The sequence below is a fragment of the Lissotriton vulgaris genome, chromosome 10 (genome assembly GCF_964263255.1).
Source record: "Lissotriton vulgaris chromosome 10, aLisVul1.2, whole genome shotgun sequence".
In the NCBI taxonomy this organism is placed as follows: Eukaryota; Metazoa; Chordata; class Amphibia; order Caudata; family Salamandridae; genus Lissotriton; species Lissotriton vulgaris.
In genome coordinates this window covers 736,887,073-736,906,388 of record NC_141698.1, presented here as the reverse complement: position 1 = coordinate 736,906,388, position 19,316 = coordinate 736,887,073, and the positions used below count along the sequence as shown (strand labels likewise).

General features: G+C 46.8%; 1 protein-coding gene across 2 annotated transcripts in view; it reads right to left on the bottom strand.

Moving 5' to 3' along the window:
* ODAD2 (outer dynein arm docking complex subunit 2) overlaps positions 1-19,316 on the bottom strand; it is a 1,227,385-nt gene that overhangs the window by 1,054,696 nt on the left and 153,373 nt on the right. For both annotated transcript variants that reach the window (XM_086941603.1, XM_086941602.1), the window contains exon 3: positions 6,697-6,854. In XM_086941603.1, the coding sequence (XP_086797729.1) occupies positions 6,697-6,854 (158 nt within the window). The remainder of the gene's footprint in view (positions 1-6,696; positions 6,855-19,316) is intronic.

Genomic DNA, 19,316 nt, shown 5'->3' with positions numbered 1-19,316 from the left:
AATATGGATTGTTTTATAAAAATAGATTTGTTTCACTATATTTCTTTTACACCAGCATTTCTCCTTAAACTCCTTTTCACTTTGAATATTAAATAACACTTTACAAATTCATATTATGCTTGTCTTGTCAGTTCCATCAAATTCAACACTCCTCCACCCACCAATTTTCTAACAATGCTACACAGTCAATAGAAAAGAGAAGTGATTAAAAGAAATCAATATACACAGTTCCCACAGTAAAGCATTGGCATTGTAATGGATGATCCGTTCCCACTCTTTAACACGGTTCCTAGCAATCTCACTCAGTGCTAACGTTTTAGGAATGACACCCTGTAGTTTTCTACAAAATTCTTCAACCTCCTCCTAATGATAAAAACCCAGTTAGGAATTGGGCTCAACTTTACAGTTTACATGCACACGCCCTCCTTGACAGGTGGGGTTCAGGCAGGTTTTCTGTCAGAGTGGGTTCCAGGGCTGCTAAAGGAATCAAAGGATGGTTAGTCTCAAACAGGACTCTGACCCTGTTCTAATAGCACGCGGTTCCCTGGCTTCCGATTTGAACTTCCCAGGACCGACTTAATCTGGGCCAGACTCCTGCCTCTAAGAAGGAGTGTCTCGGTTTTTCCACAAACCCCTGGTAGTCCTTTACTCTTCACCTGGGTTGCTCAGCGATCTCAACAACCACCTCGCTGCAGTGGCGTCCCTCCCGGGCCCCACTCCCCCGGCTTACTTGTGGTGTGTGTGGCAACTATCCTTGACCTCTCTTGGCTGCCGGGTGTCCTCGGTATTACCACAGACTTCCCCCCCCGGTGGCAGGTACAGACCGTTGTCCAGCTCCTGGAGCGATGAGCCCTCCCCTCCGCTGGTGTCCCGGTGAGCTCAGCTGTAAGGGAGGGTAATCCTTTGTGACGATCGGCGGTCCTCAATCCTGGGGTGACTCCCGCTGAAGGTAGCCGAGCCTCTGCTTCCGTCCGGTGCTGCGCCGTCAAGGAGACACTTCTCCCCGGCCCCCGCCTCACGGAGTGTGCGCGGCAGCCAGGACACTGTAGCGCGACGCCGCCCTCTTCCGAAAGGAGGCCTCACTCGCTTCCTGTCATGCGCGGCCGGAGGAACACTTCCCTCGGCGGTGCTCACCTCTCCGAACACCTCAGCAACCGGCCAAATCTCCTTGGCTCGAGTCCTCTCGAGGAACTAGGCCACCAGAACCAACTGCTCACCGGCACAACGTCGGAATAACCCACCGGTCTCAACAGAACCCGGAAACGCGGGTAAGTGAGGCGAAGAGTTATTTTGCTCCGATCTCCCTCACAAACCAGACGTGGTGGGGAACAGTAGAGGGTGACACCTCACTCCTTCTCCTGACGTCCAGCCAGGCAGGGCTCCTTTGACGCTCCCAACATTCCAGTTCTCACTTGGCTTGTAACCATGCAATCTGCCACAAGGAAGTTTCTCTCAGCTGGGCCAGATCAGCAGCAAGGGAGGCAGATTCTAAGTACGAGCAGTAGACCTAAGTGGACCATCAACCCTGACAAGATCTTCCTTCCCTATTCACTGCAGTCGGTGCTCCAGACAGCTCCTCACAGATGCCCACTACTTGGCACCCTTCTAAAATGGCTGCCCAGCATTCCGCCTTATATAGGCTGACCCTTAAAGGTCCAGAAGGGACCAGAAGGTTCTGGAATGCTCCTATTTTATCCTATGGGTCAGATCTCAGGGGTGACAGTTATGGCAGTTGGGGACCACCATTTTGTAGATCTGGGTGAATTCCAGTCAGAAAAGGCACCTGGGCCTGAGGTAAAAGACTATGAGGGCAAAAGAGCATCTATCCCCCAGGACAACACCATAAAAATCTAGTGGACACAAAAAGATAAAAAGGGTATGAGGGGCAAAAAGGGGACAAAATAAATAATTATTAGGAGGGGCTACATAAAAGGCCAGACAGGTCTAACAGTCACAGATTCATTTTAATATTGATAAATGCAACTATATTTGTAATTGTAAATTTGTTATGTTAAGTAATATGATAAAATATGGCAATGTGGGACGATTTGTATTTATAGCAATGCTTTTTGAGTACATTCCAAGATGGTCAAAACACTCACTAGTTTTATCATTCCCTCAGTAGGAATAGTCTGTTTTCTATGTAGTCATTTGCTTTCATGTTTTGTTTAAAGATGTGACTGTAACATGTCTTTCCTATCCGTGATCAAGGAGATGCCACGCCAAAAAGCAGTGGTTTTCTTTTTTGGCAATGCCAGAATACATTCATCACAATAATCGGGGGTTGCGACTATTTGTGGAAAATTTACACAACCATGGGTTTTGCCCTAATCCTCCTCCCACATCTGGGCAATACACATGGAACAACTTTAAATTGATTCCTACTCATAGGTACACAGACCCCTCATATTTGTTTGCATTAATTGCTCTAGTCACATATCACTTCCAAATCCAACAAAAAAAATAAGTTTTTAAATAACAACATAAAAACACATCTAACCCCTTCTTTGATTCTTTATTTCAGCAAGCCCCATAGACTTTGCCGTCCATAACAGGGGAGCATTTTTTTCAAGTTCCGTTCAATGTAGAGAAAGGGTGGAGATGCAGCGAATGTGTTCCTTTTTACAGGTATTTATTGGTGCCCGCGCTGCATGCCACTGCGGTTTAATGCCCGAGTGTGTGGAAGCGTTTGTAAGTTGTTTCCTTTTACACAGATCTTCAGTGGTGACAACTTGGAAGTGCTATTAGTACAGATGATTGAATCTGGTTTCCTTTTTTGGCCTGTGCTGCATGACCTAAGTTGACTCCATGTGTGCATAGGCACAATTGTTTTAATAGTCTTCTTCTTGTGTGCACTCTAACTTTAAAACTGGTGTGGACAAACTCTTTTTTTGTGCACTTTCTTTAGAAATCTGATCAGAGTGGTGTTGGTAACATTAGCCTGAATCACTGGATCTATGGCACTCTGTTTTAGTCATGTTGTGGATTTTTTTGCATTTGGGAGTTTCTTACTCATTAGGCACATTATTCTTTAGAGTTATAGGGAACAGCTATGTATTGTGTTTTGATAATACTGTTATTTTGTAGGTGTTTTCCCTGTAACCATGTCCTGATGAGGCCCTACTGAAAGGGCCGAAACGCATTGATCACACAGAATAGAGGAGTCCGGCAGAATAATAGCATCAATAAAGTAAGTGGATACACATAACTTGAACTGATTGCGAGGGTTGACCATTCCACTTGTGTGTGTATTGGACTACCACATTTGGGATTGCTTAAAATTATGTAGCAACCTTTCATTTCAAAGAATGGGTAGGAAGGATTGAGAAGTTATTTGTATAGAATTGTTTGTTTCTTGATGTTTATATAAATGGAAATGGTTTAAATCCCCTTTTTGTGTTTGATGAATTTTTATGTTATTTAAAAACATATTTGTTGAGTTGGATTTGGAGGTGAAATGTGACTAGAGCAATTAAAGCAAACAAATATGAAGGGACTGTGTACCAATTAGTAGGAATCAATTTGAGTTTTACCAACGGTAAAGTGTGCAGTATCGATTCCTCCACATCACTATTTTCCGCGACTATTTGTGGAGGCGAGTGCATGATACAGAGCGTTTGTTCCACTCCTTGCTGCTTCTGTAGTTTTCGACGACGAGATCTTCAATGACGAGGTAGGTGAAATGTGTTCAAATGGTGATTTTTATGTCAACGGGGGGCCAGTAGATAATGCTGTCAACGATATAAGCTTCCTAGATACTGTAATCTTCATGGATGGTTCTAAAAATAGTTTTTCATGGTTATGGAGATGGCTTTTCTCCTCATTTAGAAATGAATGCTTTCCTTTTTGTGAGGTGCCTATTTCTTCCTGGTGAGACTTTTTAGAAGCCTTTTTCTTGGAAACTTCAAGAGATTCATGAGATCTTTCTTTCCTTTTAGATGTTTCCTGAGAAGCTTGTGAGGCGAGCTCTCGTCATCCTCGGAGACAACATCAGATTTACTTTTCAGTCTCTGAAGCCAAATCAACAACCTACCCTCTCCGTCCTTAAGGGTTTTGGTTGAAAAAGTCCTACAAATCTTGCAGTCTTTTACCTTATGTTGAGGGTAAATACAGTAGATACAGAAGAAATCTGGAAAATTGAAGAAGAAAATGAGCAGAGATTCAGGGAGACCCCTGTTCACACAAAGTGCAGTAGAAAATCTGAGGAACCTAGACTCTCTTGGGGTTGTTCTAGAGGGCGCGTCTCCTGATTGGCTGCTAGTTAAGTTTGATTCTGTTTTACAAAAGAAAATGGATAGGCTATTGCAGTGATTGTTCATTTCATTTTAGCCTAAGGTAGTACGATCTACTGCTTTTATAAGGATACCGTGGGTATTCCACTACGACAATGGGGATGATTCAAGCATGTGAGCCTATGAAAGATCTAATAGTGGAGAAGCATAAAACCTCATTAACTGTGCAGCAAAAGGTATATGGGATAGCTCCAAATATAAGATAATAGTTACTACACCTAAAGTGACTAGAAATATCACTCACAACCCTATTTTGAAAACGGAAAAATAAAGGGAATGCAGGGCAATGCTAGCAGGTAGGCTGTACAAGCAAAGCAGAAACCTAGCATTGTTTCTTTAGGAGCCTAACCCTTCCCTCCAGTGTCCCATCAAGCCCCATCAATGCCCGGAGGTGACAATTAGGCCAGTTCATTTCCACAGAGATAGTATGATCCTGGGTGAAGAAAATCTGTGTTTTAACATCTTGTCAGGAGGCCGGGGTTGTTAATGGATTTGAAGAGAATTCCACTAGAGTAGAACTAGGATTACTAATAAGAAATGTTTCCTTCTCCATGAGGGAATGCTCATCAACAGTCATAAGTATTAAATAGAATAGCAAGCCCATTCCAAAAGTTTCCATTGACCAGAAGAAAAAACAAACAGCTTTCAATATCACCCAAAAGAATTTGTTAAAGAAGCTTGGCTCACTTGGGTATACACTAATAAATCTGAATCCAAACTATATTGTCTGGTAAAGGTATTTTTGGAACTCCTCATAGCAGATTTTCTAATCTCTGAAAAGGGTGCATTCCTTAACAGAACCATTGTACCTGTCTTTCTCCTAGTTAAATGTGCCTTTTGCTTAGCAGATGGACTCTTAGTTCCGAACTGGTAACAAAATTTAATGCAAGAAATTATCCATTTAGAAATGACTTGCTTGGATGTCGAAAGACCAGACTTCACTGAGCCATAGATGATCAGATTGTCTGAAATCTTTTATTTTGTCTAAAAAGAATATCCGAACACTTTTGACATCTTCTGAGTAAAAAGTCCATTAAACTGGATTGGAAGGCTTTGTGAAGAAGGATGGCATTCAAATGATTTGATTCACAAGAAAATCAGACATCACCTTTGGAAGAAAGGTAGAGCAGGTTTTCATTATCATATCTGTCTCTATGAAAACTTGTATAATGCTTGTGAACACAGGGTCTGGATTTCCCTGACTGTCCACGGGCCTAATAGCGACTGGGAATGCGGTCTTCCCTTACAAGTGTTGCTGAATCACCTTGTGTATAGGTTCAAAAGGCGAACACATCAACTTTGAAAGGACAATATTTAATTCTCATGGCATAGAAGGGATCCAAAAAGGAGAAAAAAGCTTTTTGATACCCTTTAGTCAATGCTGCACCATTGGTACTGAAAAAAAGAGGTTTGTGAAGGACATTTACTATATGCACTAATCGCTGCAAGGTGTAACTTTATAGATGTAAAAATAAAAAGTCCAGACCTTACGACATATAAAAGATATGGAAGAACCACCTCCTCTTGTCATCTAGTATGATTATAGGTATTATAGTTATTCCGTATACACCATACACCATAGCCATTTCCAAATGGTTCAGGTATTCAGGGATAATGGTCTTGAGTGTGTTCCATCTCCTTGCTCAGAAAATATATTGTGGTTGCATTAGCCACATAAACAAGAAAAGCACTCACCCTGAACAGAGGGAAGAATGATTTAAGATCTAGATGGACAGCTCTTAGGGCCATATGCATCAACACATTTTCCCATAGACACAGAATGGGCAAAACCCTTTGATGCATCTGGCCCTTAGATCCAACACTCAGAAGGCCAATCATCACTCACCTGACCAATGCTGGAGGCTGCAGATATGAAGACTAGGCCACAAATACCGCAGGTTAGTTACCTTAACACACAGGTTTCAAGACTTGTGTAATGGCAGCGGCCTTCAATGTAATGGGGGCTGGGACCCAATGATTCTGGGCAAGTAACAAGAGACTGCATGGTTATGAAGAGAAAATTGAAAGGAATAAGTAACAAGCTCTGCTTTGTACAAATGAATAACAATGGGATTTGGGTTTTAATGGTGCAAAAGAAAACATTCATTGGTTTGAGGAAGATGGAGTAGGGTAGTGAGACAAAGCAAATGTTTAAAATTGCCCAACTGATGTCCTTCCTCAGAGGGCAATCATTCAAGACAACAGCCTTCATAGTCAATACAATGATAGCAATCCTTGTAATCAATGTTATGTAACAATAACACCATTTACCAGGAAGCTCTAATAATACAAACAACAATGAGACTAACTTAAAAAAGTGTTTCTGTTTGTTTAACTGTGAAATCTGTGATGTATAAAAAAAATTCTTTTCTATATTAACCCTCTGACGGAAAAATAAACCCACCTTCAAGACAAGCTTGAGTTTCCTTCAATTGCTTGTCCTTGGCAAGCTGAAGCAGGCGGGATAGCTGGCCAAAGCTGTAGACTTTGATCATAGATGAAGAAAGATAGAGCAATGGATTTTCATCTTTGTCTTTTTCCTCTGATGTAACAGTTCCTCCCCTAGAGCAAATAGACATTATACAAATTAGTATGTTTCAAAGGAGTGAAGGGCTAAATAATTGAATAATGCATCTTGGAGTTTTCGACAATATTTAGGGTAGTTGTAGTTCTCCAGTAGAACAGCTTGTAATAAATACATTTGACCATCCAATGGCACCAAGGAGTATGAAAAAAGTATCTTAAACAACATGTCTTGACAATATTGTTTTGCAACTATCTTGAAAGCAGGCTGCAAAGAATTAGAAGAAATCTAAAGAGCAGGTGGGAGGTTTTTCACCAGGGCCTGATCCTAGACAGGGTTATTAAGGGTCTCTGAAGTGCCTGTGAGCAACCACAAAGGATCTAATTTCATGGTGTTTGTAACAATAGCTTGCCTGTCAGAAGGCCTGTAAGAGGACAAAACACCAGAGGGTCAGGGAGCCGAGAGGTTACCCATCCCACAAAGGTGAGTCCTTAGAACCACGGGCAGGCACCTAAATCCTGAGGTCTAAGGAGGATGAGAATTAAAAGGAAATAGAAGCTGGAATGTGGGAGGGTATGACAATGAGGTTGGGGATACGATTCTGGAGACGATGAGTGAAGCTGAGACAGTTTACAGCCAACTACCAGTAAGAACAGGTTAACCAGTGCAAGATGCATGCATTTTTAAAATGAAATAGACTAGATGTATTCACTGTAGAGCAAGTACTGCTCCTTGCTTTGTGCTCGCATTTGCACATGTTAAATCATGAGGGTGCTTATCTGTTCTAGGGGATCATTTGGAGCGAGAGACTGTGTATCTGTAATGACCACTTTGTCTGTGTAGTGAATATTTACAGGAAACTATAAATAGGCACCTGCTTCAGTTGCATATGGCCACTAAGAACTTGCTGTGGGCATATATGTAAAATCTGCTCGTCTGAGTTTTGAGTCTTTAAAAGATAGCTCAGAAATGTTACAAACAGAAGCAGGATCAAAGTTCGGAACAGTGGAGGAATGTAAGCGAGTAGATTCAACTGTAACTTCAGCTCTTTACCCAGTAATTGCAGAATTTTGCACTACCAGCAAATTCTAACTCAGGCCCTTGGACTTTACAATGCAAATTTTGTCATTTACTTTGAAGTCCATTCCTCATAAGTTACCATCAATTTCTTTTTTTAAAAAATAAAATGTTTCTGAGGATAGGTTTGATTAATTGATTGAGGCATTTGTAAAAAGAACAAGTAGCCAGGAAAAAGGTGTACTAGCACTGATTGGGATGAAGTGAGGAGGAGCTCTAATTAGGAAGTTAATATTTGTGTTTTAACAGTTTCCTTAATAATAAAGTTGGTAGAGCAACGATGGAACAGGAGTAGGAGTGTGTTTCAATCATTAGCAGAGACAGTTAACATGAAGGAAAAGAGCTACAGCTGGGACAAAGTCATCTAAACCTGGGAACATTTCAGTGGGAAGGCAGAACTGGAACGAAGAGTCCTAACAAGTTTCTCCCTACTGAACTTTGAGCTCAGATGTAAAGGCGAGGAAGCATACATTGCTTTGTAACATAGTCACAGAGCATTAAACTATCAGTATTTTTGTATTGAGAGGCAATGCAGGGTGACCATGTTTAAAATATGAATGAAGATAGCAGCCACATCTTGTGTTAGTTGGAGTTTCGCCATCACGTGTAGGCCTTCATAAAGAGAATTGCAGTAGTCAAGCCTGGATAATATAAATTCATGAATTACAGCTTTCGTAATATATTTAGGCACAATTGGTTGGAATAATCTTTTTGATGATGCGCATAAATGAAAAGCAAGAGGACAATTTCTCGATATTTGTATTGAAATAAGTTGACAGGCAAAAATGATGCAGAGGGTGTTGGAATGAGAGGATGATAGTTCTTTGGGCCACTATCCGGTAGACCAGTGGCGGGACTGCCAAACATAAGGATCTCTGTTTTACACGAGTTAAGGCAGAGAAAATTCTGTCCCATCCAGTTGGCGACTGAATGCACACCGTTTTTAAACTTTGATTGTAGAAAAAAGTGAATGTCAATCTTTCCTTAGCAAAGTTGCCAACATTTGAAAAAACAATTCCAGAGGCACTTTGCAGCACAGCTATCAATTACTTACTTGAATATTTAGCACACAGATATCCCCACAGTTCTTCCCAACCCCCCAACCCACATATTTAGAATCACTTAACTCCACCCACTTATCATAGTGTAGATGAAAGGGCCTACTCACTAAAGAGAGAATTGCAGGGCATTTCAAACTTAAGGCCAAAGTAGCGGAGTTGGAAAAATTCTCCAGTTCAACTGCATCTCATAACAATTCCCTGCAAGACACTTTGCAGGATTGGAAGTACAATTGCGAGGACTGTCCCAGGATAGTAAATTACCCGGGACAGTCTCCAACTTGCCGGGACGGTGCCGGCAACAACAGGACAGTTGGCAGCTATGCCTTAGAATAGGTCAGGTATCATTCGTATAAGTGTAAAGATTTTAGTGAAAATGATTGTACAAGGGAAAAAAGAGGAGAGACATAGATGCTGAACTAGACTGGCAGTAGAAAGAAGGGATACCTTTATTCGTCATGCGTGTCCCCAAAAGTGACAGGTCTTTGATTGTCACCAAATGTGACAGGTCTGTGATTGTCACCAAATGTGACAGGTCTCAGACCTGTCACATTTGGTGACAATCACAGACCTATCACATTTGGTGACAATCACAGACCTGTCACATTTGGTGACAATCACAGACCTGTCACTTTTAAGGACACACACTGACCTGTCACTTTTGGGGACACGCATGACGAGTAAAGGTATCCCTTCTTTCTACTACTGGCTCAGGCTACGATCGGACGGACACATCAGCAGTTATCTTAGAAAGAGGATCGATAGGATGAGACAGCCTAAGAACTACGATGTAAAAAAGACTTAAGCCACTCTAGTACATAGTACAGAACCTGACACTCAGATGTTGTCATGAAAACTCAGTAGGATTATATTAAACACTGTGTCAATGATGCTGTGAGATATAGGAGGATTAGGGCACTTCTCTTTCTGTGTTCAGCAAGCCAATAATGTCACTAGCTGATGAGAGCATACTTACTGAACAGAGAGTAAAACTGGGTTGCAGTGGGTTCAGAATATTATGACTTTCTACATAGAAAAACAGTTGTTGATTTACTATGTGTTCAGTAATTCTGGGAGGAAATGGTAGGAGTGAAATCGTTCTTTTTATCAATGACATTAGGGTCTGCATTGGGCTTTTTCAGCAGAGCTTTATGCACCTTTTCCATGTGTGTTAGGCGCTGATTCTCCAGGCAGCATTGAGTTACACAGGTTGGTAAGGGCAGGCAAAATGGAAATGAGCATGGGGGATGAGGTAAATGTTTATACAATTCTTTTGTCTAAAGAAAGTACGATAGTTTGCAGCATAGGATACGAGAGGACTATTCCTGGGTTGCATTCTATTGTATTGGGGAAGCTGAAGTATTGTATATTTAGAACAGTTGTTTTGCGTGGGTGCTTATATTTTAAAGACAAGTTTGATAGTGGCCACCCCATTGGTTTCGATCTGAAAGCATGGCTTTAATGAGGGAAGAGGCACTGCTAATCATATGAGTAGGGTAGTGACTTTATTTCACCTTGCTAATGTACACCATGCTACGATGGGGCAGGTATTATTGGACACCGAAAAGGCATTGGACCGGGTCTCGTGGGAGTTCTTGTGGATGATTATTCGATGGCTTGAGTTTGGGATAGGTGTTATTAAATCTATAAGGGCTATGTATGGAACCCCTCCCTATAGCTCAAATTTGCATGATGGGCTTAGAATCAGAGCCAATTACTATCTCTAGGGGGATGAGGCAGGGATGCCCCTGCTCCCCTTTACTATTTGCTCTATTTATCAACACATTTTTTAACTATGTTGGAGGATAATGTGATTATCAAATCCGTCCAATATTGGCAGGAAAGTTACCATGTGTTTGCCTATGCCAGTGGTTCCCAAACTTTTTTGACCCGTGGCTCCCTTGATCTAATTGGCAGTTGGCCGTGGCTCCCCCCCATTTTTTTATCGGTGGACAAGTGGGTGGGGATGTAAGCCTGACCTCGGGAGTACTTCCTGTTGTTTTGCCTGCTTCCGTTGTGCCCTCAGACTACCCTTCTGTCCGTGCTTGCCCCCATACCCCTGACTACCCCTTCTGTCCATACCTGCCCCCGTGCACTCTGACTGCCCCCTCTGTCCATGCCAGCCCCCGCACCCTCAGACTGCCCCTTCTGTGCATGCCTCCTTTCTTCGTGCACTCAGTCTGCTCCTTGTATCCATGACTGCTCCATTTGTACCCCTGATTGACCCATCTGACAATGCCTGCTCCCACTGTGCTTTCAGACTTCCCCTTCTTTCCATCCCAGCCCCCTTCGTGCTCTCAGACTACCTCGTATGTCCATGCCTTTCCTCCATGCCTTCTCCCTTCATGCGTTGAGACTGCCCCTTTCCTCCATGTCTGCTCCCTTCGTGCCCTCAGACTGCCCCTTTCCTCCATGCCTGCTCCCTTTGTGCCCTTAGACTGCCCCTTTCCTCCATGCCTGCTCCCTTTGTGCCCTTAGACTGCCCCTTTCCTCCATGCCTGCTCCCTTTATGCCCTGAGACTGCCCCTTTCCTCCATGCCTGCTCCCTTTGTGCCCTGAGACTGCCCCTTTCCTCCATGCCTGCTCCCTTTGTGCCCTGAGACTGCCCCTTTCCTCCATGCCTGCTCCCTTCGTGCCCTGAGACTGCCCCTTTCCTCCATGCCTGCTCCCTTTGTGCCCTTAGACTGCCCCTTTCCTCCATGCCTGCTCCCTTCGGGCCCTCAGACTGCCCCTTTCCTCCATGCCTGCTCCCTTTGTGCCCTTAGACTGCCCCTTTCGTCCATGCCTGCTCCCTTCATGCCCTGAGACTGCCCCTTTCCTCCATGCCTGCTCCCTTTGTGCCCTTAGACTGCCCCTTTCCTCCATGCCTGCTCCCTTCGTGCCCTGAGACTGCCCCTTTCCTCCATGCCTGCTCCCTTTGTGCCCTGAGACTGCCCCTTTCCTCCATGCCTGCTCCCTTCGTGCCCTGAGACTGCCCCTGCTCTGTCCATATGCAGCCATCCCTTTTCACTCTCCGTAGTACCCCATTCGATTATGAAGCGGAGATGGGCAGCCCAATAATACTACACCAAATTAGGGCATGCCAGCCCCCCCGATCCCGCGGCGCCATAAGGAGTGTCTGGGAGAAACATGGCCTCTTTCCCCCCCCCCCGGATAATGTTGGTTAAATCTCTCTGCAAACTCTTTATATTATGCAGCGGGATGGGAGTGGGGAGGGACTGGGGAGGGACTGGAATATATAAAGAATTTTGGGTAGGATGGACATCTTTATCGCATTGATTCTACCCAACCATGACGGCACAAGCAATTTCCATCTCCGCAGATCCGCAAGGACCGATCTGCGGCATTCCCTCCAGTTTACAGGTGTCCAGCCATCAAGCGAGGGGGTCAACTGCTAGCCAAGATTACGGATATGCTGTTCCATCCAGCGATAGGGGCCTATCTGTTCCAGAAGAGGGATTTCTGTTTTAGGGATGGTAAGGTTGAGCGCCCAGGACTTGCTGTGGTTGATTTTAAGGCCCGAAACACGCTCAAAGAGGCAAAGCGTAGAATGTACCGCCGGCAAGGACTCCCGGGGCTTAGTAAGTGTAAGGATGAGATCATCGGCGAAGAGCGCCACTTTATGATCCTGGCCGCCTAGAAGGATGCCATGAATGTCAGGAGCCCGACGAATCATGTCCGCCAGTGGCTCAATTGCCAAGGCAAATAATAAAGGCGAGAGCGGACAGCCCTGCCTGGTTCCTCTTCCTATATTAAACGGCTCCGTGAGCTGCCCGTTCACTCGAATCCTGGCCCGCGGTGCAATGTAAGGCTCCATAATCCTAGTGACCATCTTTTGGCCGATCCCAATCTTGTGGAGGACCGCCCGGAGGAAGGACCAGTCCACCGGTCGAACGCCTTTTCGGCGTCTAGCGAGAGGAGGCAGGCCGGGATCTGCCAGTGATGGGCCTTCCCTACAAGATGTGCCACTCTACGCACGTTATCAGCCCCCTGCCTGTCGCGTATGAAACCCACCTGATCAGGGTCTATCAGACCAGGCATATGGGGGTCCAATCGCCTAGCCAGCAACTTGGTGTACATTTTAAAGTCGGTGTTTACTAAAGCTATCGGGCGATGCGACGAGCACAGTGTGGGGTCCTTCCCAGGCTTCAAGATTAAAGCGATTTTGGCCAATCCCATGTCTGGGGATGGCCCCTGCTCTTCAGTAAAAGAGTTATATAGCCGGAGAAGATAAGGCCCAAGTTGCACCTGGAACATGCAATAGAAGGATAGTGGGAGCCCATCGGGCCCCGGTGTTTTCCCCAGATGGAGCTCTCGGATAGCTGAGGTTATCTCCTCCTGTGTGATCGAGTCCTCCAGGAGCTTCGCAAAGTGGGGGTGCAGTGTTGCCCCACAATACTGCCCCTACACTTCCTCCACCAGCTCAGGAGGCGGTTTCTCCTCCGAGTAGAGTGATGTATAGTAATGCCTGAAAGCCTGGCATTTATCCTTCACCGCTGCGACCTTGGTCCCATTCGGCACTTGAATGTTCGCTATGTGGGCTTTAGCTGCTCTGGCCCTCAATCTCCGCGTCAGTAGTCTCCCCACCTTGTCCCCCCCTTCAAAATATTTCTGTTTTAAAGCCAACAGGGAACTTTCTGCCCTATTGGTGCGTAACATCCTGAGCTGGCCTCTAAGATTAGCTAGATGTCTCCTCGTAAGCTGAGTAGAGCCGCCCTGATCTTGTGTCTCTGCTTTCCTCAGGTCATCTGTCAGTTTGTCTTCCACCGCTCGCGCCTCTCGCGACCTCGCGATCGAAAGAGACGTAATATGTCCCCGTTTCGTGGCCTTGAAGGCGACCCAGACCACCGGGAAGGGCGTCTCTGGCAAGTCGTTGCACTCAAAGTAGGAAGTAATGGCCCCCCGTATGTCCTCGACATCCGCTGCATCCGGGAGGATACTTGGCGGCAAGCACCATTTCTGTTCCCGGGGAGGACAAGCGCCTGGGTCCTGCAGGAGCAATTCCACATGAGCGTGGTCAGATATCGAGATATTGGACATTTTCACTCCTAAGGCATCCCGGGAGAGATCATGGGACATAAACAAATAATCGATGCGAGAATAGGGTCGATGAGCGTGTGAGTAGAATGAGTACTCCCTCTTGCCCGGGGAAAAATAACGCCACGCATCGAACAGCCCTAAGTCTGCGATCTGCTTGCGTAGCGCTAAGTACATTGCCCCAGCATCACTGAAGGAGCCCTCACTCCGATCCATCTCCGGGCACCAGACCATGTTTAGATCACCCCCCACAATGAGCGAGGGCCCGCCCTGCGGCACATGGTCTCGCAAGAGGCCTCTGAGGTAGCGGTCCTGCGCTTGGTTGGGGGCATATATGTTGCACAGCGTGAAGCGGCGGCGTCCCACCTCAACACTCACTCTGAGAAAGCGCCCATCACCACCCCGAAAGGCTCTGTCTTCCCCCCGCCTGATGCCAGCCCTGCACAATATCGCCACTCCTGCTGTCTTTGTGTCTGCCGCAGCCCAGAACTGAAGAGGGTACCTAGGGTGTGCCATGCGCGCAGTGTCAGCCTGTAAAAGGTGAGTCTCCTGTAAGAATATGATGTCTGGATTCTGGCGGAGAAGATAGTGCCATACCTGCTTGCGCTTGTTGGGCGAGTTAAGGCCCTTCACGTTGAGGGTCAGGACCTTCATAGGGCTAGGCGTGTTCACAGCCATGCTGGGTTTTGTCATAAGCCATCATATCCTCCCCAACAGCCATGCCACTCTCATCACACATACCACCGGCCTGGATCCGCACCCTTCCATACCCCACCAGCAGCCAGCTCCCCCTCCTCGGGGCCCCGCGAGAAGAAAAGAAAAGAGAAAGAAAGAGCAGCAAGAAGCAAAGGAAAGAAGAAAGAAAGAAAGAGATAACGAGTGGACGAAAGAGCCACCCATCGAGACAGAACAATCGCGGCCAACAGGGCTGTAAGACACTGACCCCATTATAGGGCATCCTGCACCCGCAGGTTCGAACGCTCTCTGAGATGTCACTCCCTATGGGGCAGACCAAAAAAAAGGGGGGGTGTGACGGTCTCAAAGGGCATACAGCGGAGGAGCTCCCGCCGTCCCTTCAGCCCATACAGTTGGAGTCAGGGTAGTAAGTGAAAAGCCTCCGCGCGCCACCACACACAGAGTTGAGCGGGATCAGGGGCAACACCCCCGGAACAGGAATGGAGAAGTAAACAGCCCACATTTCAAGGAGTTAGGGGACTCTCGTCTGACTCTCCTTTGTCCCCCTCAAGAGACCGGATGTGGGCTATGATGTCTTTTTTGGCCTGGGTGGGTGAGCTCCCCACCGCAGGGGAAGCACGAATGGGCCGATGCACTGTGGTCCAGTCCGGTCCAGCCAGCGTCCTCTTCTGTCTATGGGGCTGCGATGGACTCGGCGGAGGGGTCGTTGACGGGCGTAGGAGTTGCGCCGCCTTCGTGTTGGATCTTACCATTCTGCGCTTGGACTCCCACTGAAATATAAGCGCGAACGGGTGGCCCCACTGATATGCGATGGCCATACTGCGTAGTTTTTTGGTCACAGGTCGGAATGCGTGCCTCCGCTTCAGAGTGTTGGGCGCCAAATCTTGGAAGATTTGAATCTTGTGGCCCTTATATCTCAGGTCTGGGTTGTCGCGTGCATTCTTCCAGAGTGCCTCCTTTTCGGTGAAAAAATGGACCCTGGTCAGGATGTCCGGCTGAAGCCCCGGCCTCCCCACAGGGCCGGCCAAACGGTGTGCCCAATTGAGAGTCGGGGGTGAGGCGTTCTCGTCCCCCCAGACCTCGTGCAGAAGCAGTGCCACGTAGCCCTTGATGTCTTCCTCTTCTTCACCCAACGGAATGCCCCGGATGCGGAGATTGTTGCGTCGGCTTCTATTCTCCAGGTCCTCCTGCTTCACTTGGAGCTCGATGTTCTGGTCCTCCACGCTCCGCCAGGCGCTGCCATAGGTGCTCCTGATCCTCTTTGTGTGTATCCATTTTCCTCTCCAGCCCATCTACTCGGTCTCCAAGGTCCATCACCTCTTTCAGAAGCTCTTTCACACAGTTGTGCACCTCGGACCGCAGGGAGCCTATCTCCATTTTCAGCTCGGCCATAAAGGTGGACATGAACGCCTAAGTGACCGGTGGGGAATCCCCAGCAACCCGGGATGGGCCCTCACCAGCAGCAGGTGCTCCCGCTTTACCTCACATGGCCATGACCGTATTGTCCTTAGGTGCCGCGGGCGGGTGGGCTTTGCTTCCTTTTTGGAGCGCGTCATTGCCTGCTTAACTCTCCTCCGGCCAGGCAATACAGAAAAATCCCGCACTGATTTGGGGAACGGGCCAGCTCACTGTGGGCGATTCAGGTAAGGGAACAAGGGACTCTACACACTGCCAAAGACCTTGACCCTGTGTCCAAGCAGGTCCCCCCCACCCGCAGGGCAAAAGTCAGCTTGACAAGGAGCCCACCCTCCAGCAGCCGGGCCTAGGGAGATGTCCAGCCGGCCACCGTACAGTCCAGAGCCTCACCACCAACTACTCCCTCCTACAGTTCCAGGCAATAAAGATTGCACCAAGCACCCGGATTACGGTCCACGCCACTCGGTCGCAGGGCGTCACGCCAGTCACCGCTAGAGAAGGGCAAAAACAGGCCCCCGCAGAAAGCCCCTATCACACCCCAAATAACCCACTGTCCAGGGCGCGCAACTTCCAGGGACCAGATGGAGGGCGAAAGGCAGTTCACACCCACTCCACCCAAAAAACCTCCGTTCAAAGTGCCAGGCCTCCCCAGACAGTCCCCACAGTCAGTCTGAAGATGGCGGACAACACCTTCCTCCTCCACCACACTCGCCGGAGCAATACCACTCACCTGACTGCCCCAGAGCTGCGCCCGCCGTCAGAGAGTCTCCGGGAGCCTCGTCCCCGCTCGCACCGGCCAGTCACCACCTTGCAGCACAGCAAGGGCCTTCTTCGTCCAGGGCCCGGTCCGTCTCTGCCCTCCCACAGCAATGCACCAGAAGGCTGCACTGCAACTCCCCAATGGCGCCACGCACCTGCCCTGTAGTGCCCCGAGGGCGCCGGAGTCTCTTGTCGCACTCGAACCACTCTTGCGGCCCTCAAGATGGCGGGTCGTGGCGATCTAGAGGTCTCCCGGCACCACACCTCAGCCGCTGCTGCTCGATGCGCTCTACAAAGGGTCTTCCTGCCGGGCACCCCCGCTCCACGCAGCAGCGCAGAGGCAGATGCCGCACCCGCAGTAGCAAGGCTCCGGCGTCCGGACCTCCGTCGCAGTCCTCCAGGCACCCCATAATGGCGGGTCCTCCTCCCCCGGTCCGCGTCCGGGTTCCGCCATCTCCGCTCACCAGCGGCTCACCGGGGTCAGAGGTGCGTCTACAGGCGTACACCAGCCAAAGTTCACCAGTCAGGGTGCCCCGGGGCCCACAGACAGTGCTCGCCCTCCGATCGCCAAGAGCGGGGTCCGTCTCGGCCGGGGCTTCCAAAATGGCAGGTCGCCGCTCTCTCGGACCTCCACCCGGCGCCGCCGATCACCGCACTCCAGCCGTCTCCCTGCAGGGCCGCCGGACAGTCCCCAGCTCACAGTACTTCAACGCCCTCAAGGAGCTCCGGAGGCGATTTCAAGGCCCCCCAACTCCGCTTTAATAGCATATAAAGGCTGTTGACAGCGGGAGCCTTGTCAAAGCGCGTCCGCTCACATCGCCTTGCAAGCCACGCCCCCTGGAGGTTTTTTTAATGGAGGTGGCTGGTATAGAATGAATATCATACCTATACCGCTGTTACTGGGCTTAGGGGAAGGGCCGCCAACTAGGCAGGCCACACAGCAATTTAGATATCTGATATTTATGGCTACTGCGGTTGCCCAACTCTGCATAGCGTCCTCCTGGCTACAGAAGGGATCACCAACATTTGAGATGTGGAGAGGTAGATTTTATGCCATTTTTAATCTCGAGTATAGTCTCTATTCTTTTAAAGGGTCACATAAACTGAGCTTAAGGTTTTAGGGTCCAATGATAGATCACATGAAAGATTATTAAAATGTGTATGCAGCTGTTTTTTTTACTGTTTATCTATTTCCTTACTATATGGACTATCTTCTTTGTGCACTTTATGAATATGATGAAACTGTGATTTATGGTGTATTTCCTCTTTTGTGGATATCTATTTCCCATATGAATTGTAACTGGTTTAACTATGACATGGATTGGCAATTAAAAAAAAGAAAATAAAAAATAAATGTAATATCTCTGGGACGGTCATATGCTGTTAACCATATTCTTAAGGCAGGGGTTAATGTACAAAATATGTCTGCATAAGCCTTTGTTGTACAAATGTGTGGAAAAGATGAAAACCTTGAGTCAATTTGATAAATTTCATGCTATGCCAATGTGGGACCAATGAATATTAGTATCGTTGTCATGATGAGATCAAGTGTATGTTGAGGAAGTTAGGTCCACCAACTTGGTTTGTAACACAGTGTTCAGCAGAGTGTGCATGGGCTGATTTACATACGTTTTTGAGAGAAGCCAACTTAAAGGTATTGAAGTGAAGTCACCAGGAGAACTGTGCTCTTTGGATCCTGCAAATGTTTGCAGGGACTTTAGCCACAGATTTCAAGGTATGTGGCCCTTCATCTGCAACAACACAAATCCACCTCTTGGAGAAATTACTTATTTCATTTGGCAAAAAGAGTACCAAGCAAGAGGTGCTCCTGATATTCATATGCTGTTGCAAGTAAAAGATGCACCTACATTTAGAACAGACACAGAGGAGTCTGTAAATTCATTCATAGAACAGTATATTAAAAGTAGCATTCCAAAAGACACCGAGGAAAAAAGCCTAAAGCAACAAGTACTGCAATTCCAATCACACAGATGTGGCAAGCACTGTCAGCAGAAATACAGAGCAAAATTACACTTTTACAAAAAATGTTTTGGAATTCCAAGGCTTGTTATTTTAAAAGGAAATGTGAACAGTATTATGGCTGCAGTGAGACATATACTTACTTGTAAATCACCAAAAAAACACCTACAACCTCAGAAGAACAGAGGCTTCAAAATATATTAATGACTGCAAAACTGTCATTTTGAAAATGTGGAATACCAATATGGATATTCGATTTGTAGCAGTCAACTTTATAGCTGATGCTTGTTATGTTACTTCATACATAACAAAATCTGAGAAGACAGATTAAAGATGTGTGGGAAGAGATCTCAGCTGAAAAGTCTCTAACAAAACAATTGTACAGTTTCAGTTTGAAGATGTTGTCACACAGGGAAATTGGATCCTATGAATGTTGCAATTGTCTGAGTTCTGCTAGTTTATATTCTAAGTTGAAAG